The sequence below is a fragment of the Salmo salar genome, unplaced genomic scaffold (assembly GCF_965601325.2).
Source record: "Salmo salar unplaced genomic scaffold, fSalSal1 ptg000743l, whole genome shotgun sequence".
Classification (NCBI taxonomy): Eukaryota; Metazoa; Chordata; class Actinopteri; order Salmoniformes; family Salmonidae; genus Salmo; species Salmo salar.
Window position 1 is genome coordinate 381,537 of NW_027675484.1, and position 11,906 is coordinate 393,442.

The window sequence follows — 11,906 nt, forward strand, 5'->3', positions numbered from 1 at the left end:
AAAAATAGCATCTAATTATGTAGGGTGACCATACGTCCTCTTTTTCCCGGACATGTCCTCTTTTTGGACCTAAAAAAATGCGTCCGGCCGGGATTTCTAAATCGCCCAGAATGTCCGGGATTCGGCTTTTGCTTCCTACAGTCTCCATTCATTGTGTGCGTTTTGGGGGTTTTGCATTGCTTTGACCTTTTTCAAGTGCTCGTACTAAGACCGAAACAATTGTTAACGCTGTGATAGCACCACATTCTGTCGACATAGCTCAGAAAGCACTAGAAGACATACCTTACTGTGGTGTTTCTACTGATGGGAGCAATCACGGTGCTGTGGAAATATTCCCTCTGCTTATTCAGTATTTTGATTGGAAGAATGGTGGCGTGCAAAGTAAATTAGTCGAAGTTAAAAACACTCCAAATGAGACAGCTGATACGATCGCGCAATACATCAAAGAAACACTGGAAAATAATGGGATTTTTTCCAAATATATTGCATTTACAGTAGGGTGACCATACGTCCTCTTTTTCCCGGACATGTCCTCTTTTTGGAAAACTAAAATTTGGTCACCCTAAATTATGCCAATCTGTATGTGGGGTTGTTAGAGAAGAATGTTATTGTCAGCCCTAACAATCCATTCTAGCAGCTCATCAGGCTCTGAAAAAGTCATCATTGATGACGTGTTCCATCTATTCCAGGGGACAGCAGAGGAACTTCATCGATTCCAATCCTTCATCAATACAAGCAGCGAACATCTGAAATTCACCCTCACCTTTGATGCGCATGAAACAAGTTACCCGATGGTTGGACAATACTTTTCTCGTTAATCATCTTAAATACTTAAACTGGAAATCAACCAATCCTCCATTGTTAACGCAGTGGAAAGGTCAAATGCTTTATTATCTACACATGTAAAGTGGGTGAGATGGAAAGAAATAAAATGGTTAGGTTATGGTAAAGTTTATAAAAGATCAAATAAAATATTTTTCCCAAAAATTGTTTTAAGTCCCAATGCAAAGTTACACCTCACTGTTCTATTTTTGGAGTTATTACATAAAACCAATCAGAATTCAGAAGAATGCCAAAGGCAGGTGTGATGTAATATGGAAGACCGGTCTATTCCCTGTGATGTAAACAACAACAGAAAGAACTTCAAATTAAACCAATCGTTTAAACCAACGTTTTGGAAATACATAACGCTATCTAACCAAATATCAAAGAATGTTAGCTATATGCAGTTATCTTAGCCAGCCAGCTAACATTAGCTATTTAGCCAACTAGTTATGGTCAGCGAGCTGGAGCCCAACTACAAGAGACCAGTTAGAACCCGATTAACAAAACCCAACTAAAACATAACTGCAGATCAAAAGAGCAGAGACATACAGAATGATGGCTGGGAAAATCCTCAACATCCAAAATAGATAGATTCCAGAAGTCAGTCAGCTAGTGCGCTAGCAGTAAGCCAAGGTGGAAAAAGTGACAAAACTCCCGTAGTCGACTTCACAGAGAATATGCTGAAAAGTAGTGATGGGGAAACAAAGCTTCCTGAAGCATTGACGCTTTTCAGCCTGTTGTGTCAACAAAAAAACGAGCAAGCAGGTTGATATCCTAGACCCACGGCAAGAGGCACCAGAGCCTACTGTGCTAACGGGTTCCCTCTAGATAACACAACCACACAGTTCATGAAAAGCATGAGGTGTGACTAACGTTTGCAAGCTTGAGCTAGATATCAACCTAGTGTGACCTTCCTGGTCCCGTCTCTCAAGTCAGTGAGTCAACACAGGAAGGAGCAATGGATGGATAGTTCATTTATTTCCAAAGCTGAAATGATGGGACACACACAGTATGGATGAATGATCAGTAGTGACGGGATATAAATAGCACTCCCACAGCAATTCTCCATAAATCTGCCCTATAATATACTAACAAAAAACTATCAAGATGTCTGTCAAAGTTATTGTGATCATATAGTGGATTTAACAATTCCTAATAATTCCTAATTTACTATAATAAAATAAATACATAGTTTCCATGTGTAATCTCATATTCACAACATCAGAATAAACTGTCATCCATTTTAGTATCAAAATATATCAAATTAACCTGAAATATTACTCAATGTCCCCCTCTGGTGGTGAAGAAGTATAATCCACCTAAACTAACAGAACCGGGCTGATAAACTGGCTGGTGTTCATGAGTTTATAAAACACATACTTTATACATGTCATAAATTACCTGCATTGATGAGACACACAGTGTGGATGAATGATCAGGATATAAATAGCACTCCTAAAGAAGATGCAGTGTGGATGAATGATCAGGGTATAAATAGCACTCCTAAAGAAGATGTAGTGTGGATGAATGATCAGTAGTGACAGGATATAAATAGCACTCCTATAGAAGATGCGGTGTGGATGAATGATCAGGATATAAATAGCACTCCTATAGAAGATGCAGTGTGGATGAATGATCAGGATATAAATAGCACTCCTAAAGAAGATGCAGTGTGGATGAATGATCAGGATATAAATAGCACTCCTAAAGAAGATGCAGTGTGGATGAATGATCAGGATATAAATAGCACTCCTAAAGAAGATGCAGTGAGGATGAATGATCAGGATATAAATAGCACTCCTAAAGAAGATGCAGTGTGGATGAATGATCAGGATATAAATAGCACCCCTAAAGAAGATGCAGTGTGGATGAATGATCAGTAGTGACAGGATATAAATAGCACTCCTAAAGAAGATGCAGTGTGGATGAATGATCAGGATAGAAATAGCACTCCTATAGAAGATGCAGTGTGGATGAATGATCAGGATATAAATAGCACTCCTAAAGAAGATGCAGTGTGGATGAATGATCAGGATATAAATAGCACTCCTAAAGAAGATGCAGTGTGGATGAATGATCAGGATATAAATAGCACTCCTAAAGAAGATGCAGTGTGGATGAATGATCAGTAGTGACAGGATATAAATAGCACTCCTAAAGAAGATGCAGTGAGGATGAATGATCAGGATATAAATAGCACTCCTATAGAAGATGCAGTGTGGATGAATGATCAGGATATAAATAGCACTCCTAAAGAAGATGCAGTGTGGATGAATGATCAGGATATAAATAGCACTCCTATAGAAGATGCAGTGTGGATGAATGATCAGGATATAAATAGCACTCCTAAAGAAGATGCAGTGTGGATGAATGATCAGGATATAAATAGCACTCCTAAAGATGATGCATTTTCCAGTTTGCTACCAACTTGAAAGAGGGAACTTTAGCATAAAACCCACATGGAAAACTGAGATTCGGCAAATAACATATAAAGAGAGGCCAAACCAACAACAGAAGTTACTAAAACATAAATTGCTAATGTATGATTTAAAAGGTGGATTTTATGATCTAATGTCAACTTTATACATTTCTATCACAGGACCACCCAATTTTCAAATTCTCCATAAATCTGCTGTGGATTACCCAGAATCCCATACCTTTATCACGGAATGTAATGTAAACACACGAGCAGCAGTCTCAGGTCCTGCATCTCAGTGCTAGAGGCGTCACTACAGACCCTGGTTCAAAACTACAGACACGGGTCCATTATTGTAAATAAGAATTTCTCCTTAGCTGGTTTGCCTGGTTAAATAAAGATTAAATAATTGTTTTAAATGTAACTTCATTACACCGTTACACTGGCATACAAACCCGGTAGCATAGAGTTGATAATACGTATGACGTTGGAAAATAGTGCATTGTGGGTAGTTTAGAAGATTTCCCGAAATAAGTTAATACATTTGTAATAACGCAAAAACATAACTGTTTGTACTTATAGGGAACCAGATCGTGACTACAACTAGCTTACTAAGTCTTTAACCACACTGTGTTGTTACACTGGTGAGTAAAAACGAATGCGTCCTACACTTTTAACTTGTTGTCTGACAATAAAATAAACATTTTACTCAACTGCGTTACCCACTCCAGTCAGCAGATGGCGGTCTGGGAATTTAAGGTAATGCTGTTGGTGTGACGTATAATCTAGTGGACGGAACGCTTCTTTCAACAGTAGCAACAGTTATTCCGCCACCTCGGTAGCTTGCTAGACAAAATAGCCGAACCAATAAAGCTCTTTAGATGCTTTCGTGTATATTAGCCACTGTGTTTTAAACCCACTTCTGTCGTCTAGTTAGTTATCCGATTGAATTTCATATTTACAGTGTTGTTGTTATTATTCAGCTAGCGGGCTGGTTAAGTTAGCACTAGTCTAGCTAGCTAACATCTCCGACCATGCGGTCACTGAGCTACTCTCCTGCTAAAGAAGATGTCTGCTGGACGGAGAAAGAAGCTCTTGTGAAAGAGGAGGAGAAAGAGGAGGCTGTTTCAATACAAAAACAAGTGGAGGGTGAGGCTGTTACAGTGAAAGAAGAAGAGAAAGACGTTTCAGTAAAAGAAGAGGAAGATGCGTTCAGAGTGAAAGAGGAGGAGGATGTTACAGTAAAAGAAGAGGAGGAAGATGCAGTTTATGGAGTGGAAGAGGGGGAGATGACTGTCACATCGAAAAAGGAAGAAGAGGAGGAAACTGTATATCTGGGCCCGGTTTCCCAAAGGCATGTTAAGGCATCCAATGGTTCTAACGATGAACGGGCCCTGATAAACACTAGTAAGTACTGTCTTAAATACAGAGGCACAAACTCTGCAGTTGTTGAACTGATGTGTGGTGTTAAAGGGGAAATCTGCAATTGTTACATCCATATTGTGACTTTTTAATTATTTATTTATAGCCATGTATTCTTGAAGAATATAACACATGCCTCATGAGCTTAGTTCAACTGTTGTACCCCATCAGAACCCCAAATAAGCTTTTTTTACTCCAATGTCTAGAAACAATGTAAATCAACACTGTATCAACATGGTTAAAACTATAATGTTGATATCATGGATGGTCAGTCCTTGCATCCATAGGTCTGTCTGTCTGTAGTTACATTTCTCCAACCCCATAATCATCTTATTACCAAAACAGTGGTGGAATGACAGCTTTGTTATTGTTTGAACTGCAGATTGATGGGTTGTGTGGGTTTTTAAACAGCAACAAAATGGCTGCCCAGAGGCTTGGTTTGGTAAACAGCTGAGGGATGGGGGAAGAAGTGTAACCACTCTCAAATTCATAGAGAAAGCTATTGTAGCAACCGTAACCCAACACCTAGCGACCTTTTCAAGAAGTTCAGACATCTTGGTGTAACAGTTATAAGGTGTTGTCTTGACAGTTGCTGGATCCAGGATTGAGTTCAGCTCAGGACTACCCCCTGAATGGACTACACTATAAATACAAAGACTGGCCATCCATGATGTCATAATGATAGTTTAACCAGGTTTCTAGGCTATATAGTATATTCTAGAGGTCATAATGATAGTTTAACCAGGTTTCTAGGCTATATAGTATATTCTAGAATTCATCCATGATGTCATAATGATAGTTTAACCAGGTTTCTAGGCTATATAGTATATTCTAGAATTCATCCATGATGTCATAATGATAGTTTAACCAGGTTTCTAGGCTAAATAGTATATTGTAGAATTCATCCATGATGTCATAATGATAGTTTAACCAGGTTTCTAGGATATATAGTATATTCTAGAATTCATCCATGATGTCATAATGATAGTTTAACCAGGTTTCTAGGATATATAGTATATTCTAGAATTCATCCATGATGTCATAATGATAGTTTAACCAGGTTTCTAGGCTATATAGTATATTATAGAATTACCAGTGTAGATTTCCTGTGGAGGCAAATTATTAGAGCTGTTGATAAGTCATTGTATAATATTCAGCCAATTTTTTTCATGTCATTACATTAAAGGCGAAACATACCTAGATTCAATAACATTCATGCATTGGTTTGAAACCTTTGTTTTAAACCCTTCTCAAATTTGGAGCCTTGACGGGTTTGTAAAAAACGGTTTGTCAAAAAACACTTATTTATTTAAATGTAACCTTTATTTAACTAGGCAAGTCAGTTAAGAACAAATTCTTATTTCCAATGATGGCCTACCCCGGACGACGCTGGGCCAATTGTGCACCACCCTATGGGACTCCCAATCACGGCCGGTTGTGATACAGCCTGTAGTGACGCCTCTAGCACTGAGATGCAGTGTCTTAGACCGCTGTGCCACTCTGGAGCCCCAACATCATGTTCTAGTGCTGTCCCCAACTAAAATACATCTTGGTCAACCAAGAGTCATCTGTTCTTTCTACCAATCGCTCCATGTGTTTTAATAAAATCAACTATATGTACGTAACTTGTCTGATGCTTTAAATAAGCCCCTTTCAAAAAATGTAGAACTAAGAACAGATATAGCCCTTGGTTCACTCCATACCTGACTGCCCTCGACCAGCACAAAAACATCCTGTGGCGTACTGCACTAGCATTGAATACTGCCCGCGATATGCAACTTTTCAGGGAAGTCAGGAACCAATTCACAGTCAGTTAGGAAAGCAAAGGCTAGCTTTTTCAAACAGAAATTTTTATCCTGTCGCTCTAACTCCAAAAAGTTTTGGGACACTGTAAGGTCCATGGAGAATAAGAGCACCTCCTTCCAGCTGCCCACTGCACTGAGGCTAGGAAACACTCACCACCGATAACTCCACAATAATTGAGAATTTCAATTAGCATTTCCCGACGGCTGGCCATGCTTTCCTCCTGGCTACCCCAACCCCGGCCAACAGCTCCCCACCCCCCGCAGCTACTTGCCCAAGCCTCCCCATCTTCTCCTTCACCCAAATCCAGATAGCTGATGTTCTGAAAGAGTTGCAAAACCTGGACCCCTACAAATCAGCTGGGCTAGACAACCTGGACCCCTACAAATGAGCTGGACTAGACAATCTGGACCCCTACAAATCAGCTGGACTAGACAACCTGGACCCCTACAAATCAGCTGGGCTTGACAACCTGGACCCTCTCTTTCTAAAATTATCCGCCGCCATTGTGGCAACCCCTATTACTAGTCTGTTCAACCTCACTTTGTATCGTCCGAGATTCCTAAAGATTGGAACACTTCCGCGGTCATCCCCCTCTTCAAAGGGGGTGACACTCTAGACCCAAACTGTTACAGACCTATATCCATCATGCCCTGCCTTTCTAAAGTCATCAACATCCAAGTTAACAAACAGATCACTGACCATTTCGAATCTCACCGTACCTTCTCCGCTGTGCAATCCGGTTTCCGAGCTGGACACGGGTGCACCTCAGCCACACTCAAGGTACTAAACGATATCATAACCGCCATCGATAAAAGACAGTACTGTACAGCCCTCTTCTTCGACCTGGCCAAGGCTTTCGACTCTGTCAATCACTGTATTCTTATCGGCAGACTCAACAGCCTTGGTTTCTCAAATGACTGACTCGCCTGGTTCACCAACTACTTCTTAGATAGAATTCAGTGTGTCAAATCGGAGGGCCTGTTGTCCGGACCTCTGGCAGTCTCTGTGGGGGTACCACAGGGTTCAATTCTCGGACCGGCTCTTTTCTCTGTATATACCAACGATGTTGCTCTTGCTGCGGGTGATTCCTTGATCCACCTCTACTCAGATGACACCATTCTGTATACATCTGGCCCTTCTTTGGACACTGTGTTAACCTCTCTAGGGTAGGGGGCAGTATTTTCACGGCCGGATAAAAAAACGTACCCGATTTAAACTGGTTACTGCTCTTTTCCAGAAATGAGAATATGCATATAATTAGTAGATTTGGATAGAAAACACTCTAAAGTTTATAAAACTGTTTGAATGGTGTCTGTGAGTATAACAGAACTCATATGGCAGGCCAAAACATGAGAAGATTTCATACAGGAAGTGCCCTCTCTGACCATTTCTTGTGCTTCTGTGGCATCTCTGTCGAAAATACAGGATCTCTGCTGTAACGTGACAATTTCTAAGGCTCTCATAGGCTCTCTGAAGGCGCCAGAAAGTGGAATGAGATCTCTGCTGTCTCTGGGCTAGGTACAGGAGTGCTGTTTGTGAGGGGTCAGGCTGGTGGCTCAGAGACAGGAGATGCGCGGCCCCGAGAAGTGGCCATGTTTTTCTTTCAGCCTTTGACCGAAAACGACGCCCGGTTGGAATATTATCGCTATTTTACGAGAAAAATAGCATAAAAATTGATTAACTAGAATATGCATATACTTATTACATATGGATAGAAAACACCCTAAAGTTTCTAAAACTGTTTGAATGGTGTCTGTGAGTATAACAGAACTCATTTGGCAGGCAAAAACCTGACAAGGTTTCAGGCAGGAAGTGGCCTGTCTGACAAGGTGTCGTTCTTCTTGTCTCTGTTTATTGAAGAGTGAGGATCTTAGCTGTCCCGTGACACTTCCTACGGCTGCCATAGGGTCTCAGAAGGCGGCAAAAAGCTGAATCGTGGCTTTGCAGGCTCTGGCTGAAACAAAGTAGCGCGTTTGGGTAGTGGCTGGTTACAGTACTGTGAGACTCAGGCGCGTGCCCGCGTCGACCGAAAGCTTTGTTCACTTTCCTCAGTTTAGCTAAATGGACATTCCCGGTCGGAATATTATCGCTTTTTTACGAGAAAAATGGCATAAAAATGGATTTTAAACAGCGGTTGACATGCTTCGAAGTACGGTAATAGAATATTTAAAAAAAAAATTGTCACGAATTGCGCCATGCGCACGACCCTGATTTACCATTTCAGATAGTGTCTGGGACGCACGAACAAAACGCCGCTATTCGGATATAACGATGGATTATTTTGGACCAAACCAACATTTGTTATTGAAGTAGCAGTCCTGGGAGTGCATTCTGACGAAGACAACAAAAGGTAATCAAACTTTTATAATAGTAAATATGATTATGGTGAGTGCTAAACTTGCCGGGTGTCTAAATAGCTAGCCCGTGATGCCTGGGCTATGTACTTAGAATATTGCAAAATGTGCTTTCACCAAAAAGGACATATCGAGTGCATAGAGGAGGTCTGTATCTATAATTCTTAAAATAATTGTTATGCTTTTTGTGAACGTTTATCGTGAGTAATTTAGTAAAATGTTAGCGAATTCCTCCGGAAGTTTGCAGGGGGTATGCTAGTTCTGAACGTCACATGCTAATGTAAAAAGCTGGTTTTTGATATAAATATGAACTTGATTGAACAAAACATGCATGTATTGTATAACATAATGTCCTAGGGTTGTCATCTGATGAAGATCATCAAAGGTTAGTACTGCATTTAGCTGTCTTCTGGGTTTTTGTGACATTATATGCTAGCTTGAAAAATGGGTGTCTGATTATTTCTGGCTTGGTACTCTGCTGACATAATCTAATGTTTTGCTTTCGTTGTAAAGCCTTTTTGAAATCGGACAGTGTGGTTAGATTAACGAGAGTCTTGTCTTTAAATAGCTGTAAAATAGTCATATGTTTGAGAAATTGAAGTAATAGGATTTTTAAGGTTTTGAAAATCGCGCCACAGGCTTCAAGTGGCTGTTACGTAGGTGGGACGAATTCGTCCCGCCGAGCCCATAGAGGTTAATTTGCTAAATTGTAATTTCTCTGCTACTATGGCCTATTTATTGCCTTACCTCCTTAATCCATTTGCACACACTGTATATAGATTTTTCTGTCGTGTTATTGACTGTACGTTTGTTTATCCCACTTGTAACTCTGTGTTGTTTGTGTCGCACTGCTTTGCTTTATCTTGGCCAGGTCGCAGTTGTAAATGAGAACTTGTTCTCAACTAGCCTACCTGGTTAAATAAATAAATAAAATCTGAACTTTATTGACAACACCCAAATGGATACTGTCATTAACGCGCTTCTTCAGTAATTACACATAATTCTTAATGCTTTAGCAAACATTTTATTAAACAGGACATTCAAAAATATCCTTACAATTATAATCCAAAGTAGTGTGAAATGAACTCATCATCAACCTGGAAATGGAGGTTACTCCCCTGAATTTCCCCCATTCACATTCAGAATACATTGTGAAAAACTAAAATATTTGCTCACCATTTTTGCTCCAGGCAGATATAGTACATCCATAACTATCGGTTTCCTCATTAGCAGGGAGGAGTTTCTGCAATCAAATTGCCCTCGTGCCGCAATTTTAGCTAACACAGAAAGGGGCCTATATTGGAGACCAAAAGTCGTCTGGCACACTGCTTAGAGTTTCAACAACATGAATAACTTATTTCTAGCCTACAATCATCGATGTCACTACTAATGTGAAAAGAAGACAAAATATGACTATTCCTACTCATTTTAAGGCAAATATCAAATCATTTTTATATTCATGACAGAAGTCAATTGTTGTCCAACATCATGGCTCCGCTGTTGGCATCACCTTTTACAGTGGATTACCGCTGTTGTGGGCCTTTAATCATCTGTCTGACTTTGTTGTTCACACAGGAGAGATACGGGACTATCGTGGATCCTCTGGGGAGCCTCAACAACCTCTTGATGCTGAAGAGGCAGAGAAGAGTCTCTCCAGATCAGAACACCTCAAGAAACACCTGCAGAGACCCACAAGGAAGAAAACTCACTGCTGCTCTGACTGTGGGAAGAGATTCAACTCATCAGGCATTAAAATTCATCGGAGAATCCACACAGGAGAGAGACCTTATAGCTGTAATCAATGTGGGAAGAGTTTTGGTCAATCTGGAAATCTGACTGCACACCAGAGAATACACACAGGAGAGAAACCTTATAACTGTAATCAATGTGGGAGGAGTTTTACTCAGCCATGCAGCCTGATATCACACCAGAGAACACACACAGGAGAGAAACCTTATAGATGTGGTCAATGTGGGAAGAGTTTTACTAAGTCATGCAGCCTGGTATCACACCAGAGAATCCACACAGGAGAGAAACCTTATAACTGTGGTCAATGTGGGAGGAGTTTTACTCAGTCATGCAGCCTGGTATCACACCAGAGAACACACACAGGAGAGAAATCTTATAGATGTGGTCATTGTGGGAAGAGTTTTACTACATCTAGCACTCTGACTCAACACCAGAGAACACACACAGGAGAGAAACCTTATAGCTGTGATCAGTGTGACAAGAGATTCTCCGGTAAAAGACATCTGATCAAACATCAGAAAATACATGAATGAGTTGTTTCATGATATCATGTCACAATGTAGAATGCTTTAACATTGTAGTAGGAATATTTTAATGATGTCACAATGTAGAACCCTAAACGTTTGTCCCCTGTTCTATTGATTTCAACATGATATGGATATTAGCCTCAGGGGGAAAATCCAGGCTCTGAAATGGAAGAGTTACTATTTATGAGATTTAACAAAAAGTGACTAACACAAAAAGAGTTGTGTTACATTTACCATGTTGGTTACGCACTGGAATCAAAATGCACCACTTCAAAATGTAGCGAGCTGTTTTCTACAAATTGTCCTCTAACCAGTGATGTACACATTATTCCCAGATTCCGTGTGGTTTTTGAGCTGTTCGTTTTAACAGGATGTGCAACCTCATCTCCCTCCTGTCACACAAATGATTTCAACATGATATCGATGAGTTATGACAAATAAGTGTTGTGTTCCTTTGTTCAGCGACCCCTACATTTAAATGCATCACTCCAAAATGTAGCTGACTGTCTTCTGCAGGTTGTCCTCTAACCAGTGAGGTAAAATATATCTCCATTTCCATGTGTTTTTTTAGTTGTGTTAGTTTCAACATCACGTATAACCTGATTTCCCCCCTAATCGATATCATTGATTTATTGCTACTTGTCAAAACAACAGTGTTTTTGATTGTTGTGTCCATGACGAGGACAATTTGGTTTGTAACTGTCTCAAGGTTGGGCAGCCATAAAGTTTTGTGTTTTGCGTTTAGCCAGTGAGTTGCCATGGATCTTATTTTGACTGCATGTTTTTCCGTATTGGAGATGAGTTTTG

General features: G+C 40.2%; 1 protein-coding gene across 1 annotated transcript; it reads left to right on the forward strand.

Annotated features, from left to right (window-relative positions):
* Nucleotides 1-1,069: 1,069 nt before the first annotated feature.
* On the forward strand, nt 1,070-11,203 carry LOC145877260 (uncharacterized). Its single transcript, XM_082972561.1, has 2 exons — nt 1,070-1,082; nt 10,399-11,203. Exons 1-2 carry the CDS (start codon nt 1,070-1,072, stop codon nt 11,103-11,105), a joined length of 720 nt encoding a protein of 239 aa, XP_082828687.1. The 3' UTR covers nt 11,106-11,203.
* The last annotated feature ends 703 nt before the right edge of the window (nt 11,204-11,906 follow it).